The sequence below is a fragment of the Chaetodon auriga genome, chromosome 15, assembly GCF_051107435.1.
Source record: "Chaetodon auriga isolate fChaAug3 chromosome 15, fChaAug3.hap1, whole genome shotgun sequence".
NCBI classification, from domain to species: Eukaryota; Metazoa; Chordata; class Actinopteri; order Chaetodontiformes; family Chaetodontidae; genus Chaetodon; species Chaetodon auriga.
Genome location: NC_135088.1, coordinates 3,168,751 through 3,188,621, shown reverse-complemented (window position 1 = coordinate 3,188,621; position 19,871 = coordinate 3,168,751). Strand labels below are relative to the sequence as shown.

Genomic DNA, 19,871 nt, shown 5'->3' with positions numbered 1-19,871 from the left:
CAAAAAAATAAGTCACTCAAACGAGAAACTAGATTTCATGAAAGCTCCTTAAAAAAAGGCGCTTTTGGTCCACCAACCTTTTTCCGGTGATGTGAGGTACAGTTACAACTCCTCTTCATTTCCCTCCTCACCCAAAGTGGAGGTTTGGAGGCTGTAAAGTAACACCATCAAGACCGCCCCTGCATTTATTGATAAAAGTGGACTTTCATGGAAAAATGTAATTTTTTTTCTGGCCTTCAGAGTTTTTAGAGACCCATGGCTCCCTAAAAAGATGACTCAGGCGCTGTTACTTTGTGGGGTTGCCAGAAGCGGACGAGTCATGGATCTTTATGTAAGCCTCTCTGTGATGATATTTTGATGAAGTTTATTGGAGACACGGCATGCATACTAAACACGCTTAATGCTGCACATGACAGTTAAATGTCACGCGACAGTGAGAGAGGTGCTTGATCTGTGATTCGGTGGTATTAGCTTCACCTCATCTCCTAACTGAGGATTTGCTCTGCTGAATTCAGAACGGCTGCTTTGGATTTCTATTGTCTAATTTAACCTCACCTAATCTCTCGTTTGATAATATACACCAATCCTCAAAACCCTTTTAAAATGTTACATATTTTCTCAGTATTACTTTTACTTTCTACTGTGTAATTTTGGTATCTAATAGCAGGTTTATGTCCAAATGTAGTGCAAATTTTAACCAAATTTCTTGAGAATTGGGAAAAGAAATGCTACTTAATGAGCTTTTCCATCCACAAAGCTTCCATTAAACATTTTGATTTAATCAATATATTCACTTTTCCACTTCAGCAAAGCTTAAAAAGTGTTTTTGCAATACTTTTTTCTAATTTCTGGTGTTACCACTCTGATCTTCTTAACGTCCAGCTTGAAAATGTACATAAAACAGTCACTGACTGCACCAACTTTCACTTGCTTTATCTACATTTTGCACAAACAAAAATGGAGGAGCAAAAAGGTGCTATGATCACAAATTTCTACAGCTGTAAACATGTCGTAGGGTAATGTTATGGCCATCAGTTACAAATCTTACAGGTCAATCAATAAAAATAAAGTTAACTATAAATTGCAGAATGTATCCTGAAGCTAAACTTGTAGTTTCACCAGTTAGTAGCATAAAAACAGCGGCTGAGGTCAGTCAGTGAAGTGTTTTCATGCTCCCAAATGGATAAACCCTTTCAGTTTAAATGACCTTTCCTCTCTTTATCCCATTCAAAATGAAAATAAACCACACTGCCATGACAATAAATGTAATTTCTCTGTAACTTTAGTGCTGTGTGATTAGAGATTACATACATAATCTTTAAGCCTGCAGTTGTCTTGAGACCATCTGGTGCGACAGATGCCCCCCCGACCCAAAGGAAATAAAATCCACTTTAGCACACAATAAAGGAAAGGCACAAAACACCTACACGAGGAAATCCTCCTGCCTGGCTCCTTTTCTTCCAGGTGAGCTCAGCAAGCATTTTCAGCCCAGCACTCCAGTCTGAGGCCAGACATTGTGGTCTGTGGTCTGTCTACAACAAAGCTGTATTGTACTACTCATTGGGTTTTCCCTCCTGCGGGAGCAGCAACTGAAAGACTGAAATACTGAGATGTGGCTTCCGAGAGTCCAAAGAAGCAGGGCCAAGACCTCGTATCGATCCAGCTGAGGCGGGATGCAGGAGCGCTGAAAGCGCATGTGCTCGGCAGCCTCTCAGGGAGTAACGAGTGGAGCTCGGAGGAGAGAAAGGAAGCTTCTCTGGCCAAGTAAAAACAAGCGCTGGGTACTGACTTTCCAAAAGCTGAGCTCAGCCGCTGTCCATTAAGAAAACTACATACTGTAGTCCTACAGACAAGCACACACAACTAATGCTTAGGTATTATTACACACCAAATGAGATGAGGCTACTAATTAAGCACAAATATGCTCAGTTCCTTTAGGAATGAGGAGGGAAAAGAGTCTTTGAGCTACAGGTGGTGGTTTGATGCCGAGTTCTGCGCTGCTTTCCACTCAGGAGGCCTTCCAGGAAAGTCATTGATTCCTGTCTATTTTAACCTGCGGTGCTCCGGGTGGAGGCTGCAGAGATGAGGTGAGCAGTGTTTCCCAGCGGGTCGGGTCAGCGTCTCATTTGAACAAAATGTTTGTTCTGTTGTTTCTACTGGATAAAAAAATACAACATGCTCGATACTCCAAATGTGGTTCTGTTTGTGCTGCAGTCTCTTTTATATCCAGGTGGGGTGATCATACATGCGGCCATATGGGCTCCGTACGCTGCCATACAGCAACCAGTGTGGCCACACAGAAGCTGTAGCATCCATTAGCATCCATTAGCATTGTGTTTTGGGTGATGTGCACTTTAAATAAACTGAAGCTGAAGTTCTGTATCTGATGAATGGAGGTCCATCTTTCATTTTCCTTTAAACTCTACTTTGGTCTCCAGCAATTCAAATATTAAAACATGTATTTATGTTTGACTTTCTTCAGCAGCCAGTCACTGAGGTTTGTCTGCGTTTGGCTTTGTGAGTAGAATACAGTGTTTTTATCGGAAACTGGACAAAGCATTGCCTCTAAAGTCCACATGTAACGTCTGTGTTCTGTCCACGACGCGTCCGATGGAGCTGATCGCTGCCGTTTCAGTCAATGTGTCCACCGAACGTGTTTGTCTCCATTCCAGATGCGTCCCAGAAGTGTCTCTTCGCTCTGCTACGTGGAGAATATGTGCTATGAGTCTATTTTTGACGGACGACATGTTATCGATCGAACCAGACGGGAAGTCAGACACAGGAATGGTGTCGAGAGTCTGGTAAATTTTCAAAATAAAACATCCTGTGCACACTCCCGATCGTACATCAACAATAAAGGCAATTAAAACAGACAAAGAAAGAAAACATTTGACTATGAAGCGTACTTACCCATGATAGAGGCACAAATATCAAGGAAAAAATGACAAAACGCTCTGCTTCTGAAACACGTCCGGCGGGGTTTGCAGCCACGTGGAGGACAAAGTTGCAGACATGATGTCAAGGAGAAGCATCCAATGGAATCAGTCTTAGAAGCAGTAGTGAAGCCTAAAATTGTTCGTATTGAATCTACATGTAAATCATCAATTAACTTTCATTTATTTTCCTTTAACATGGCCTCATTTAACAGCACACGTCTCGCTCATACTCTACACCACAGGCATGAGAGGCTAACTCTCTAATGCTGCTGAACTCAGCTCTGTGTGCCCACTCAATGCAGCTGTGGTTAAGTTTTGATTCATCACTTGGCGTGGGCAGAGGAATGATCGGACACAAGGATTTAATTTAGGCCAGTGGAGTGAGTCTTTGGCTTCTCAGTCAGGGGGATGAAGCACTCCTCGTGGCCTCACTCTGCTTTAAACTGATAATAAAAAAAAAAAAAACAGGTGGATTTTGCTTTTTAAAACAGAAGCTTTTAAGAGCCCTGCTTCACCAGCAATATTTAAACACTCTCTCTCAACCGGTGTACGCAAAGTGTGACAAACTAAAGCCGAACAACATTTCTCCCCACTGATGACAGCCCCAGACGCCAAATGGATCTGTGTAATAGCTGGCATTATCATTACATAATGTGCTTAGAGGGATGAAGGGAGGACAGAGGCAGAGTTTGTATCTGATGAAGCAGAACTTAAAACACTCGATGGCTCCTGTTGAGAGACAGCACCAGTAATAATAACCCATAATGTGAACAGGCTGACAATCTGGCCTGCTTTGTTAGCGCTGGGTTAGTCACGGGAAAACATGGGACACTACAGTGAGTCATTACTACTGCATGACAGCTTGCAGATAGACTCTTAATAGGATTCTACTGTGCTGGGCACGGCAGCGCTGAAATCACTCTTTACATTGAACTGAGCATTATGAGGCTCAGGGGATGTTTTAAAGTGGATTGATGCATCCCTCTGTTTTGAAAAGGTCTGGAAGTGGCAACAGATGGCCCATCGCACACTTCCTGCTCCTCGGTCCTTCAAGGAATACACTGAGTTTTTAGGAGATTATCCCATTGGTCAGAAACAAAAAGCATGTTAAACTGTTAGCTAAGTAGCAGCTACTCTGCTAGTGGCATTTAACACACCATTGCAGGCTAAAGTGTTAGCATGAACCAGCGTACTGATGTCTAAGCTATGCTATATCTTCTGATTTTGGTCTTAATTTTTTAAAAAACATAAAAATGATGTGACTAATCTTAATAATCTGACTGTAAGTCCTGACGGTGCACAGGAGAATATTCAATCATTCCTCTCTTGCACCTGCCAGGGCTGCCATTTCTTTTCCTGGCATCATTAGGTTTTTGTACTCTCACTGGGCCAAAGATTAAATTCTGTAGGCTTAGAAAGAAAAACTACTTCAGTTTTAGCTCCATTACTCAACTCCTCGCAGTTTGTTTTAGAGTCAGTTTTAAGATTCTGCTCCCCTTGTCAAACCCCCAGAGTGCACTGCTGAACTTCTCAAGATCAACATGAAGGAAAGCGCTGCTTCACTCACCTCTACAGACTGAAGCACACCTGGCTGTGTACACAGGAAGTCAATTTAACCGAGCCAACGTTATGTCTGCTGATGGACAGAACCAATCCAGGAGCAGGACTCTTTCTCATGTTTAACATCTGTATACCTCACAGCGTGGAAGCATTGAGGCGTTTTTTGTAAGGAAAGTTAAGTCCAGGGATTACTGCGCTGTTAATGTGGATCGGTCACATGTGGCTGATTGACGATCTGGTGGGTTGGATCAGCGCATCCTTAAGCTATTGTGATCCACATCAGTAGAAATGCACTTGTATATTGATGTATGATAAAGTGCACTATAAAAAAGGCTAAGCATATGTTTGAGATCACATAGTTTGTCCAGCAGAGACCTCTGACAGGTGTGTTTTTCTGCTGATATACGATACTGTTATCAGATCTGATGTCATGTTGGACGTTCAGGATGAAGACCATGGCACAGAGTCTTCACTCAGTGTGATGCCGCTCTACTGAAGGTTGGATGCAGTGTTTGTGACTGTGGCCCCACATCTGGCCCCACAGGATAGAACAGATGTATTAAAAACAAGCGTCTCCTTTGCTTCTGCAGTCGTAGCCTTCCACACTTTTTTTTTGTTCATCTAAAAGTGCAAATTAAAAGCACAAAGACAATATATTTAATCTTTGACCTCGATTATGTTCTGCTTTTATTTATGTTTGATTTTTATTCAATTTTTCTGGAGTCAAGGTTGAAGCACAGGTCAAATAAATCTGAAAGAAAAGCTGTATTTCAGAGCTGTTTGATGGATTTAGATTAATTAATGTGCGGCTGTGCATCGCTGCAGTTGCTCGTTAGGTCTGAATAGGCTAATTTGTCTTCATTAGATTTTATTTTTATTTTTATTATTTTTATTTTAATATAAAGTGTTTTTTATATATTTTTGAAGCTCGAGAGGCTGTTTATGCTGAAAATGGGAGATTAGTGAAAATAAAACTGAGTTATTATCTTTGTAGCTGGTTTTGAACACATGAGTGATACAAACACTTTTACAAAACAGTGATGTGACTTGAAATAAATCATTGGCTCATATTTTATCACACTCTGTGTCGTACATATCAGTGTTGATTAGCTTGAACGTGTGACTTGTTTTTAACATACACATAATCATGTTACACGTCTAATTTTGCCGACAGATGCAGCTGCCATTAAACCGAGAGCACCGCCCAGCGTGTGTCTCCGCTCTGTTGTCCGTCTCATTTAAGCCAGAAAATGTCAGGAAACACCCTTTAATAAGGAAATTCTGCCACGTTTAAGTCTCCATTATCCTCAGTGACAACCAAATGTATTCCACTTTTTCTGACAGATCGTTTTCCTTCCTTTCAGACGCTTCCCTCCTTCTCTGACAGCATCTCTCCTCACCAGCTGACAACTACAAGCAAACACTGTAGCTCCAGTCTTGTGCTGAGGAGACAGCAGTACTGCCAGAGGAAGACATCTCAGGGGAGACCTGTGTGTGCATACATTAGCAAGTCTTCCCCCCAACCAACCTGCACCGGTCCTGTCAACACATATGGCTCTGAGGCTTATCTCTCAAAAACACAAGGGCCTGCTCCGCCATGTGGGTCACACCGGCTGTTCCTCCTGGCCCCGGCAGAGACGCCCTCCACACCCACTGCAAACAGCCGTTAATTGATGTGGCAGAGATCCGGATGCCCAATCGGTTCTGATTACCCCCCTTCGCAGGGGAGCTGGGACGCTTGGTGGGTGATGCACTTTTCCGTTTCAATTAAAGTCAAGATCGAGTCACAATGAATCAGGAAACGCTGCTGTTATGCAGATTAGCCAGCAGGTTCTTAGCGAGGACCGAGATGTCCCCGTGTGATTTGGTACATAAGGGAGAACGCTGCCTCGCTGCTCCACCCATCCCCAGAGGAAGCACGCAGATACTGGATCAAGTCCCGCAGGACCATGAAGAGCCAATTTGGGGCAGCGCTGGCTCTTTTAAATCACAAACAACAGGAAGAAAAGAGTTCCTTTCTCTTACATCTCGGGTGAACGCTACATCTCTAAAGCAGTTTTTGAAAGACAATCAAACAAATTCAAACTGAAGCAGCTTTTTCATTCGGATCGCAGCGCGGCTTCCTGCACCGCCACGAAGGAGAAATGACTTCACCTCAGTGTGTGACTCATATGTGCAAGGCCAAGAATCATCAGATCAGCCTCACAACAAGTGTGTTGAAACTTTACTAACCCCTCCGAGAGTTGGGAACATACACAAACCAAGCTGATGAGACTGAATTTCATCTCTGGTCTTCTAGCATTCGAGCTGCCGTCCACAAGAACACGTCCAAAAAACTGATACGACGTGTTCCCGGCTTTTGTGGTGAGCTTTTATCAAACAGCCTTGGCTTCAGCTGCTCCTCAGCGAGTCTTTCAGCGCTGCTCATCACGGAAGCAGCTTGTATCTCTGAGGAGAAATCCTTTCAGTCTGTGAGGTTCGCTGCATATCCAAGCCCTTATTTGTCAAAACATTTTCATTCTATTCACTGACTTTCTTCGTTTGTTTGCTTTGCAAGGTCTCGACGTCATCCACCAGAACCTTCTCAAATAATAGAACATTTAACTGATTTCTCTTTTACCAGAAGGGACAAAGTCAGGAAGTGTTCTCCTTAATCAAAAACACACACAGACACAAAAACATCGTGCGTCTTTATGGGTGCGCTGTACGATTGTTAAGCTTTGTTCCGAAGTGACACCAAAACCTGAAGACTTCTGCAGATGTTTGAGGTGTTTCAGATATGAAATTGCGTTGCAGCTGTGCAGGGAGTGTCCCAGGATGAGGTCTATGAGGTTTCTGTTTGCTACCACAGGAATAAGGAAAATACATGAACCTTTATAATGTACAGCACGTCTTGATATCTGAGTCTATGCAAGCAGACATGCTGCTGCAGTGTTACTCTGTTTGTATGTTTCTCCTTTCGAACTCCCGTGGCAGCAGCAGCGGCAGCAGCTTGGGATTATTTGGGACATTGCATCAGATCCAAACAGCCACTTGTTATTTATTTGTTATTTGTCTTAGTGCCTGCCTTCATTAGACACATCAACAGTGTCGGTGAGGCCGGTGAGAAGCAGGCAGATGACTCAGACTTTGGATAACCGATCCAATATGTGTTTACAATTAATTGCTACCATAACTACTTTGGCACTGCTTCCTCGTGTGGCCTTTTTTGGGGAGGGGGGATGGAGATGACATCGTAATTATCCTGCATCACTGCTGACTCTTCAGGTGATTGTAAAATCACTAAGATGATGCTCCGGCAGATGTTTGTGTCTAATTGCCTTATAGGCAGGGAGGATGGAGAGGAGCTGCAGTTTGACGTTTGCATCAACCTGCAGCGTGACTGGTCCTCGACTGACGCCTTGAGAAGAAGTCAATAAGTTCCTGTGCACCAGTGCCAATATCATAAAGCTGCAGTAGATGCTGTATGCCTGGCACAGCATGCCAGCACCTGTTGCATACAGACAACCACATTTACACTTAACTGCTTCATGCTTCTGGGCAGAGAGAAAAGTGCAAATGCAGCCAAGAGATGTGAATCAAAGACACATCCTTTCCAGATTTTTAAAACTGTAAATGCATCTTTTCGAGGTGCAGACGAAACCTTTAAGACCTCATATATCTTCACTCTTCCCACTTCCAGAGGCAGAAGTGGTCGTACCCGAATGGCCACACTCAAAGGTGGAGTGAAAACCTGCTGTTATCCCCCTGAGTGCTTCCCCAGTTTCTCTCCAACAACTCTGCGTCTTTGCCATGTCTTTGTGGGGAACACAAACTCTCAAGCCTCTCCTCGAAGGCACAAATAAAAACCGCCACACACACCTGGCCTTTCACTGTGCTCAGTGTCCATTCCAGTGTTCAGACACTGTTAGAGGATCTGACAAAGACTTTGAAGAATACGGAGCACTTTCCTCCTCCCAGTCACATCTACAACAGTGGCCACTTTTGGGGACACTTGGACATGTAGCCAGGAGGAGACGGGGATCAAACTACCAACCTTGCAACTAATGCTTTACCTCTGCTTCTGTTCTGTAGTTTATCTCACCTTCTGCACTGCAGTGTGTCCGACCCAGACAGCGAAATCGAGATGGATTAAACATAAAACTTGGATTTTTCTCTGGGTGCATAGAATGGGGCCGTAGTTAACTTTTACTGCACAACAAATCCTTGGATAGAACCGGGCGGCAGTTTGGAGTTAGCGGCACACTCTTAGACTGAGAGAGACCAGAAGTATCACTTGCAGTTGATAATGCTGATTCCCAAACACTTCACATTGCACCAGCAAAGACATTTTGAAACACCATGTTGTGATTGCTAAAAACAAAAGAGCAAACGCCCTCAGAGAGTCATATCTGGCTGCTGAAGTCAAGTCTCTCACTAATCGAGGACTGCTCTCACAAATTAGGAGAACGCGTCTCTGCATCTCTTCTTCCCCACTGAGTGAAATCCTGGTTGCCTGGCTGAGGTCATAGAGCAACATCTGCCAGGCCAGGACTGCCTCCTCCGCTCCCTACCATCCCCCCTCCTGTCCAGTTCTGGATTAGAGATGGCCTAAGCCCCCCCGCATGCCGCTCTGCATGGATTAACTCTTGGGGAAGCTGCACTGCTGTCACACATTAACCTGCAATCACGCGTCTCTTGTGCCGACGGCAGCCGCGGCAAACCTCTAGAAAGAGCTGTTAGAGTCTGATACAAACACATCGTAAAGTCCGCTTTCGTGCACTGTGACAGCAACCTGTTATTCAGAGTGAGCTGGACCAAGTTCAGAGGCGGCCAGACGCTGAGACTCCTTCACTGTTGCAGTAATTTAGGAGACAGATCCTAAGGTTTGTAAAAATGATGCAGGTGGCAGCAGATTTCATTCTGGCACTACATTTACTGGAGTTCTCAGCGCTGCTCTCAGCACGGCCGTATCATCTATCCAAGAAGGTGTTTTCCTGGGAGTGAAAATGGTTTTGCAGGGTGTAGAAACCTCGTTCCACCTCTGTGACTTGTTACTGCTCCAGTAGCTGTGCTGCATCTTATAAATTCCCATTATTATTCATCCACTCAAATCTGATAGATTAAAGGAATGACATTCAGCAGAGGAGCCTCCCTTCTGTGATGGAGTCAGATATAGACACACAAACAATACGCTCGCACAATTGGAAGTTGCCTGTCGTGCCATTAGCCAGTACAGTACATGGACGAGCTTACAGACGCAGTCAGACTCTGCCGAGCGCAAAACTGCGACTAATTTGAAGCTTCACCAAGAAGCCATGAATCATTCAGCCCCGTGAGACTGATCGGCAGTATGGACCGAGCAACCTGTAGACGCCGGAGAAAACGCACAGATACACCCGCTGACAGACACATGCAGTCATTTGCTTCAATGAAATCACACATCTCATCCTTTCAGTTGGAGGAGAACAGAGGAGGAGGAGAAGGAGGAGGAAGAGGGGGAAGAGGGGGAAGAGGGGGAGCTGTATTCTTTGCAGCAGCAACAGTTGGCTGTCTGTCGGCTGAGAGGGAAAGAGTTAGCTGCAGCACAGAGACGCGCGCAACATGCATGCACGCTCATACACACATGAGGCAGGCGAGTGGAGGCAGAAAGAGATGGACGAGGGAAGAAAAGGTGACAGATAAAGCCCTAAAGCCACTCGGCTGGAGGGGTGCCTGGCAACCGGTGGCAAAAATGGAGATGCAGTAATAAGAGAAAAGGGAGAGGGAGACCTAAAAGGGATAGACGCACACATGGAAAACACCACCGTAAACAGTAGGATGGAGACGAGGAGAAGGGAAATCACTCACTGGAGTCATCTGAGTCGTATCCCTCCACATCGGGCTCCTCGTCCCTCTTGGTGGCCTGCGAGGAGGCGGAGGCTCCGGCACAAGCCCGGTCGGGTTTATCCTCATTGGGGCGGTCACTTTCGGCAGCAGCGGTGGCAGAGGCGGCGGCCGAGGAGGCTGAGAGGGCAGAGCTCAGGGGCCCGGCGTGGCCCGCCTGGTGGGGCGCAGCGGGGGGGAGGCCCCGCGGGTAACGGGGGAAGTAGTCGGAGATCTGCTTGATGGGCTGGATGGGACCAGGGCACACGTCAATGGCCATGTGCTCCTGGATGCTGATGGTGGGTTTCTCGCCTTTGCGTTGTGTCATGCATGCGGTCCAGCCCGGAGCCTACTCCCAAAACCAAAAGAACTGAGAAAAGAAAAAAAAAAGGAAGACCCACCCCCCTCGTCCTCCTCCTCTTCCTCCTCTTGCCTCTCTGGAGGTAGCGGGTGTTGCCTGGGTGGGTGCCGATGGGTGGAGGGGTCCAGGTGATCTGTGGATGTCACCGCGCCGGTCTACATGGAGCTCTGGAGGCTGCTGCTGCGTCTTCCAGTGCTGTCCTCAGACCCAGACCATGCTGTCTGACTACTACCTACCCTCCCGCTCTCTCCTCTTCCTATACCCCCACACTCTGCCCACGTCTGCGCTGCCTATCTGACAGAGAGAGAGAGGAGAGAGTGGTGTTTGTGTGAGGGAGTGTGAGGGAGAGGAAGGGATTAGAGAGGAAGGAGGGAGGGATCAGCTGATGTCACTGCCTAGCAACCGAGCGGTAAACAGGAACCGTCGGCCGAGGTGCTTAATTATGATATTAACCCCATCCATCTGTCAGCGGGAGGGGAGATCCAGCAACGTGCCAGACTCATGCGTGTGAATGTGCGTGTCCTCGCGTGCGTGGGCGTGCGTGTGCGTATCTCTGGTGTTATGATAACCTGGGCAATGAGCCATGACTTGATGCTCTGTGTCTGTGATTCACGTCCAGGATGTTTTTGCACTGAACGTGTCTTTTTCACTCGAGTACGCCTCAATGACAAACATGTAAATTAACCGTTAGAGTTCTAGCCGAGGTTCTTGCTTCTGTCCTGAGGGGGCCACTCAAGGCAAGATCCTCGCTCGGGCCCCAAAATGGCCACTGTCGCCCCTGCCTGCCTCGTCCTCTCTGCCATCACACCCGGATTGTTCGTCTTCTTCTCCCCCTGGACACACATACCTTCACTCATGCTTTCATTTATGCACTCTTGTCTGTTTAATGCACAGACTTATTTCTGCTTCCCGATTACACACCCTGATGTTATCATACATTTCCTAATTACTTACCATCTGTTGCGTTTTTGCGGGCGACAGTGGAAATCTGCGACGGCGAGCACTTTCACACTTGTTTAGGAGACATATTGCCTCATTTCCCTGTCGAGCATAGATCTGAGTGACACAGCGACTGTTTTAATTAACTGTGACACGATGATGTCTTGTTAAAGCTGCACTATGGCTGGGACCTTTATGTAGAAATGCACCTGTCCTCTCATCACGTCAGTGTTTCTGAATCCACTGAGCATTCCACAGGATAATGAAGTCGTTCTGTATGGAGGAACTTTGATGTCAATCAACCAATGGCTGATTGGTTGAGACATCATGTGTTGACTGACAGCTCCCTCATTTGCAAAAAGAAGCAGAAATACGTAAGAAATGTGAAAATACAGAAATAAACAAATGAATGAATATATTAATAAACAAACAGCTTTGAAATGTATGAACAAAATGGAAAATCAAATGGAAAAGGAAAGAAAATAATGCAAAGGTAAATAAATATGAGAGCAAATTAAAAGAGAAAAATCAAATTTTCCCATTTTATAAATTAATCAATGTTTACATTTATTTTTTTTATTTTTTGGAGGCGTTTAATGGCATTTTAATTAATCATGTGGTTATATATTTTTGGCAGCTTTGGTCCTCCATACCCACTGTACAACATATCAGCAGTTATCATCTGCTGCAAAGGATGCACATGCAGCTTTAATTTCAAAATAAATATGTAATTAAATTACTTTCACAACATGTCAAACTTGATTAATTCCTCCTAACAAACAAGTAAGAGCTCAACACTTTTCATGCCGCTCACATTACCTAACAGAGGGACTCTCAGGAGATGCAGATCAGCCTGGAACTCTAACCTCTGCAGCACCTCTGTCATCACATGCAACCATTCACAAACAGCCAACACGTCCACAGTGAACGCATGATGCAGCGCCCTCTTGTGTTAGCTGATGGCAACAAATTAAAGCTTAGTGGAATTTAAATTCAAAGGCTGCAGTCCAGCTAATGGGTGCTTTTATTGGTTTCATAAGATAATTTGACAGGTTTGATGAGCTCCTGCAGGTGGAGATGTTCTCAGTTCAGCTCTTTTTTTTATTCTGCTCTTGTAAGGCACAAAGCAGATCCGTTATCTGTTAGAAACCAGCAAAGGATACTGTGGTGGAAAGGATTGTACCTCCAGAAAACTACTCTCTTTTGGTGCCTTCTGAACAGGTGGCGTCAATTATGTCCGCCTCCACTAGCAGACACGACGTCCCCACAGGATGCACGCTGAGGATTTCCTGCCTGTCATCAGAAGCAAAGAAGCCATTCTGATAAACAGAGAAAAATCAGGTCCAGCGGCTCATTGTGTCTCAAAAACATGAGAAATCCCTTTCAGCACTTAAAATAGTGCTTTTGGACATAGAGGCAATTCATTTTACACCTTGATTCATTTTCAAGCAGTTGGAGAAGATGATGAGACTGAAAACTCGCCAAAAAAAAAAAAAAAAAAAAATCCTATTCTTTGGTGGTTTATTGTCGTTATCAAACAAGAGACAAATCCTGCACTTTTCTAAAATTTCATTATGAGGAAAAGGTTTTTTGAGAGGTTGAAGATTAAGGGCTCGTGTGTGTGAGTGCAAGCACAATGGGGGTTTTGGAGAGACACAGTAAAACAATGATTGTTTGTGAATAATGCATTGGGAGACAGCGGTGTGGGACTCTGGGGTATTTAAAGTAGCCCTCTCTCAATGCACAGCCACTCAGAGGCAATTATCTCGAATAAGCAGAGAGACGAGTCAACAGCACACACCAGCAGGAAGGCAGGTAACCCTTTCTATGAAAACACAAAGAGTGACGCATCCCCAGGCAACAGCTAACGAACAGCATCGGCACAGTGAGCATTCGGAGCCGCAGAGCGAAGACAAAGAGCACCAAAAATCAAAGCTCATTCTGGAAGATATCTTAAAATAAATGTCTGAAATCAGTGCACGATATGCTTGTTTTGTGTCTGACCAGATAAATCTTCTTACCTGGCAGTTCTTATGTTTCACTTGTTTCAAGCTTTTTGGCCTTAATCATCTTCATAAGATATAAAATCTGCTTCTGGGTAACTTCATGCTTGAAACTCTCAAAAACATTAGAAAACAAGCTATAAAATGGGGTTAATTTTACTGAAAATAAGCCAAATCATCTGTCCAAGACTCTCTGGATGCGAATGACCGGGACAAGCTTCAGGACCCTTCAGATGAACTCGTGTGTGAAGGTGGAACGTTTTTAGCTGCTCTGAATGGACACGCTGGAGGGCGTCCGTCATCGTAGCTTCCTCCTGGCTGCATCCACAACCTCTCTGCAGGTGATTCTGTGTGTTTTATGAGCCCCTTGTAGCCTCGACGCGATGAACAGGACAGCAGACAGTGTTTGTCTGAACAGCAGTGGGATGGAGTGTTTGTTTTAACCTGTCTGAAGAAAAAGAAAATGAAGCACCGCCTGCCTGTAGACCATGATGTGACGATGACGGAGCAAAGACCAGAACGAGAGGCAGCTTCCAGAGACAGTCCCTGAACACATCTGACCTCACTTTCTACCAAAACCTAAAAAGACAACAGCGAGATGATGAAGTGCTTCCTGAGATCTGAGCTTTTCAAACTCTTCAAACTCGAAGGAAGCTGCACGCTGCAGCAGGAAGCGAGCTAGCTGGCTAACGTTAGCTATGTTCATTTTCAATGTGTAAAATGTATCTTAAATGACGATGACATTAATGTATCTCTATTCACAGCAGTATTTTTATGGCATTCAGTATTTTTAGAATCTGTACATAATGTACATATAATTAATTTTTATTCTATATCCTGTATATTTTTATCTTGACCCTTGTGTGCCGCCGTCTTTTTGTTTTTTGTCATACTTGCTGGCTGTAACCACTTAATTTTCCCAGTGTGGGATCTTATCTTATCTTATCTAACTAACACAATGCCAACTTCAAATGGTAATTTCCACTCTTGTGGGAGTAAATGTACTTTAGACTCTCTGTATTCTGCAGTTCAGTTCAGGCACCAAAGCTGCTCGATTAAAAGTGTCGTGTCCAGGAAATTATGTTAAGTTATGTTTAGTTTTTGTCTTGTGTCTATGTTGTCTCGTGGCTTTTATTTTGACATCCCTCTCTCCTCTCGTTTCAGGTAACTTGCCCTCCCCTCGTGTGTCTCTGATTGTCTGCCCCGCCCTGATTATCTCCACCTGTTTCCCATTACCTTATGTGTGTGTGTGTATATATAGTCTTTGTCTCCCTTTGTCCTGTGCCAGTTCGTCTTGTCTGTCATGTCGGAGAACCACGCCAGCCCCATGCCATGCCTTTGTCATTGCCTTGCCATTAGTTATTTTGATCCTTTGTCTTACCTTTGCTTATTTTGATCCTTTGCCATAGCCTGAGTCGTTTTCCTCGTTAGAGTGTTTTTTTGTTCTCGTTCCTTATTTAGTGCATTTTGTGATTTTCCTCGAAAGAGTGATTTTCTGTTGAAACTTTGTCCTTAATAAATTGTTTGTGTTTACCTTGTCTCCTGAGTCGTGCATTTGGGTTCACGTCCTAGCTCAGTCGTGACAAAAAGACCTTTAACTTTTGGTTTCGCGCAGGACTCAAACTGCAGTGTCCTCGGCGAACCTCCACCACTGTCGAGTCGCCCTCTCTGCAGCATCGGGTGCAGCAGCTGCTATGAGTGTCTAACACGTCGTGGATGTGTTACTGGAGTTAACTGAAAGCTCTGCGTGTCTCAGCTGAGATGCTGAGGAGTGTGATAAGATGTCCATATTTGACACCCACTCCATCCCTCACTCCTTCATCCCTCGCTCCTCATCCCCTCATCCCTCCTTCAACCCTCGTCCTAATGTGTTATCATTCACCAGCTCTGCTCTCCTCCACCCATAATACGCATTGAACCATTATAAATCTGTGTCTTACTTCAAAGTTGGACCGTTCCAGCACACAGAAACAGCACGTACCCGTATCATGAAGCTGGAGGCTGCACGCTCAGGTGCTCAGTAAGCTCATGAGCACAGATGGGCTGTTTTAAAACCTCCAGTCTCCTTTAAAAGAAGTGCACTCCCTGAGGTGGCTCATTGACATGGAGAGCCCAGACCTGTCTCTCCCTAAAGGAAATTAATGTGCTCGGGGTCCAAAGGTTTCAGTATAAAGCACCTCAAATATGAATTCACCGCACGCTAAATGTGGCGCCCGGGGCAGGTGATTTCCACTCTGAGGTCGCCTTCATGTTTCTGGGAATGCAAACCGTGTTTTCTGTGGGTAATGATGCACGCTAACCAGTTTCATTTTGGATACTGATGGCAAGTCATCACCTCATTGGACTGCAGCTGCTCAATGACACAAAAGGATGTCTGTGTAACTTTGTTAGAAATAATGAGGTGTTCAGAGTGATGCACGAGCAGATATCCACACGTTCCGGCGTGTTTGTTTGTCGCACTGAAGCGACAGAGGAGGTCGCAGTCAGGCCTGCATTTATATTCACACAATGATGCCGTGAGACAATAGAATTTAGCATCTTTTCACAAACCGAATTCTTCACAATAATCCTGTTTACATGGAGAGATGAATGTTTACTGACCACTGTTTGGAATTAATGAGGGTCCAGAGAAAGTTGTAGGTCCTGCAGCTTTACTGGATTAACAAACACACGCTTTCCTCTCCCTCCACGGCTAAATGTGGTGATTTGGCTTTAAAATGCCTTGCAGAGAAGAAGATGGTGCCACGCTGCTGGGCCCCGCTAAAAGCAGCATTTTGGGGTTTTGGGAGGAGGGATAATAGTGTAGAAGTTCAGTAATGAAGAGCAGAGAGAGAAGTTTAGAAAAGAACTGAGTGATCTTAGATGATCTGACACGAAATGACACCACGTTGCCCAATTTGAATTGACTCCCCCTCAAGTGTTTTTTAATGCAAGCGTTGACGCCATGTGCCACTAAATCACCAAATGGGGGAAAATCCACCTGCTGAATTACACGTTTCCCGCCTTGTATACAAAGCCCTTAATGGGCGAGCACCAAGCTAACCGCTAACTAGCTTGTGGACTATTTGCCTTCAGGCTGCGATCATCTGCTGCTTCTTTATCAGAGGTTTCAGAAACAGCAGGAAGACAATCAGGGATGCAGCTCGCTCAGTAAGTTTTAAAAGAAAGTTAAACACTTTTCTCTTCAGCCTTTAAGTCGCTTCGACTTCCTGATTCAGGTCTGAAACTCTCACTGATTCACTGCAGCACTTCTTTATAAATGTTGTATTTCACTTCTATGAACTCTTTAACTTTCTTTTATTACTTTTAAACATTGTCTTTATGTTCATCCTTATTCTATCGAGTCACTTTTATTCTCCATCTTATTTTACATGAACGTTCTCTCCCTGTTTTTATGTTCATCCTGTCTTTTTAATGTTTAACACTCTGAGCTGCATTTCTTGTCTGAAAGGTGCAAATAAAGTTTATCATTATCATTACTTCCATATTAATGAAGCCCATCAACATTGGGCTTGGAGGAATATCCAGGAGCCTCCAGGAATATCAAAGAAACAGCAATTTTATTTTTAATTGAGTGAGGTTTTGTTCCAAAACTGGATCTTTAGTATTTTAAGTTACTGCAGAAATCAAAGTGACAGCAAAATGACCTCCTGGCTGAACTTTGACCTGCTGGATTTACAGCAGCTTTTCTGTGTATTGAGGGATGATTAGAGGCACTCATCTTCATCACATCATGTCTCAGATAATCTGGATAAACTCACCACCACCATCTTTTCAATGCCGGAATTATAACTGATGAAATGATGGTTAAAATTATGAAAACAAGTTGTAATAAACTGGAATTATGCTTGAAATCACGATTTGTAGGTGTGTTGTGGTCTCATCAAGGCAGTGGACTCTGTATGTAGGACAAAAACAAAAAAACTTGAGAAAGTTTGTCTTTATGTAATACTTTTGGTCATAATAAGTGAATAATTCACCACCCGGGCAGACGGCCCTGTTCAGCAAGCCCATTAATTCTGACTGTGCGCTTGTTTTTCACTGATGTATTCCGTCCGCCGTCCGTCCAGCCTTCACTCTGCTGTCTGTCGGTGAGTGAGCTGCTGCCTCCTTTTTACCAGCTGTGGCCTTGATCATTAACTCCTGACAGAAAAAAATCTGCACAGAGACGTAAATGTGTGCTGGACTGTCTTCACTGCGACCTCCCCCTCGGTTTCTCGCCGCCCTCTGCTGAATCACAGTCACCTGTCTACTGGGCTCTAACAAGCAGCTTTGTACACAACTGTGTCCTAAAGCAGTCTTTGCTTTCGCTGTTGTGATTCAGAGCAGGAGTGTAAGTGAAGAAAAGGATAAACAATCTCTGTTAAATTGCATGCCATGTCTGGAGAAATCTGATTAATGGGCTCTTAACAAGTGCTCCAAGGAGGCTGTGCCACTCCCGACACCCAGGAATTCAGAGTAAATGAGGGAGTCAAGGGGAAGAGTGACCTTTTCAAATATGCTTCTTCATAATGGCCCGAACTGATGCCTGAAATTCTGCCCTTAATTTTGGCTGCGAGCTGTTCTGGCGCTCAGACACAAACAATAAAATGAGCAAAGTTTTCCAACACATCTCCAGGCTCGTTAAAGTTTCCGCTCTGCGATTAGAGATGAAAACAGAAATAAGACTCGTGTTATTGGGTTAAAACAAGAAGGCAGAGGCAAATCCTGATTCAAAGGAAACAAGCTGGAACATTTCTCATTGAACAAAGTGCAGACGTGGAGGTTAAAACTGACAAAACGTTTGTTAATATTTGGGGTTTTTCCTCTTTGCGTGTCCTAATTTCTATTCTCCTCATGATCAGATCAACGTGATGTGAAAGACTGAAGGCCAGAGTTTGAAAGTGAAGAACTTGGTGTTCAGACTCCGTTTTTTCATTATAAATGGCTCTCAGGGACAGAGACAAAACGTCCGTCCTTGGCTTTTAGACGCTGAATGTGTCAACCTGTGGGCTGAGAAGCAACAGGCCCGATGAGACGCTCATGTTTCACACTGACGGTTCTCATAAAACAAAGATGTTCAGCTGTGTGGGCGGATTTCAGATTGAAAAAGATTAAAGACTGAATTCTTTTTGCCTCCCAAACATCCAGGTAATATCTGTGCAGTATTAGCAGAGGACAGTGACAGTGAGCCTGTCCCTCAGCCATCTGTCTGCCAACTCTGCCCCCTGGTGGCGGCGCAGAGACCCTGCTTCACTTTCTGATGCTCTTGGAGGTTTTTCCTCCACGCGCCTGTGAGCGTGCAGCACCTCCTGCCCCCTGTGATCCTGCTCAAAATGAAATGAACGGATCCGAGCGTGGAAGAACACGAGCCGTCGCACCGTGGTGACGGACGCAGCCGGTAACAGCTGGTACCTCCTGCAGGGGCAACACCTCCACCTGCTCCTGGTGATGCGTTTAAAGTGAAAGCTTGAACGAGTACATCTGCTTTAATAATTCAAACCTTTTCAGACGGAAGAGATGTGACTCTTAAAAGGTATTTATAAATCAATCATGGATTTAATTTACTTTGCTGTGCAGTTGTACAAAACACTGAATTTTCATTATCTATTGAGGACCTGAGCCTCCTTCTCAAGGCAACTTTATTTTTATTCACTCTTTGTATATAATGTACATTTGTGTTCCTTTTATTGTCTGTTTGTTTTTTCCTCTACATCTCTTTCTTTATTCCTGCTGTCTGTAACAGCGTAATTTCCCCAGCGTGAGATCAATAAAGTTATATCTTATTTTAATGGCTACTTTAGGTGCACCAGTAAAATCTAATGCGATGCAGCACAACAACTCCACCGTAAATTGCATTTGCAGAGGAACCGATGTCCGCGCTGCAAAGAGGCGTTTATGTTTGTTAGTCAGGTTAAAGTTTGCCCGCAGTGCGAGCTAACCTGCACAAAGGCACCTGTCCTGGACTCACCTGCCCTAAACAGGATGATCAGCAGGTCCACGTGTGCTTTCCTGTGTTGACATATCAAAGTGTCTGCAGTGGAAAGGCTCATTCACACTGCGCATGTTATCACTTTCTACTGCACTTTATTTCCCACGAGCACAGCGATCATTGTTACATCTACTTCATTCGGAGGGAAATGCAGTACTTCAGTACTTTTCCGGCCGTGGTTAAGCTGCTGAACTGTGGGTGAAATAGTTAAATGTAGCTCAGCCTCCACCAGCTGCAGCAGTAACATGCTAACGACA

General features: G+C 44.6%; 1 protein-coding gene across 2 annotated transcripts in view; it reads right to left on the bottom strand.

The window, feature by feature from the left end:
* doc2b (double C2-like domains, beta) overlaps window positions 1–11,000 on the bottom strand; it is a 109,602-nt gene extending 98,602 nt beyond the window's left edge. Inside the window, exon 1 of one of the 2 annotated variants that reach the window (XM_076750326.1) lies at window positions 10,326–11,000. In XM_076750326.1, the coding sequence (XP_076606441.1) occupies window positions 10,326–10,668 (343 nt within the window). In that variant the 5' untranslated portion in view covers window positions 10,669–11,000. The remainder of the gene's footprint in view (window positions 1–10,325) is intronic. The other variant, XM_076750325.1, reaches the window with a different exon arrangement.
* Window positions 11,001–19,871: the final 8,871 nt, after the last annotated feature.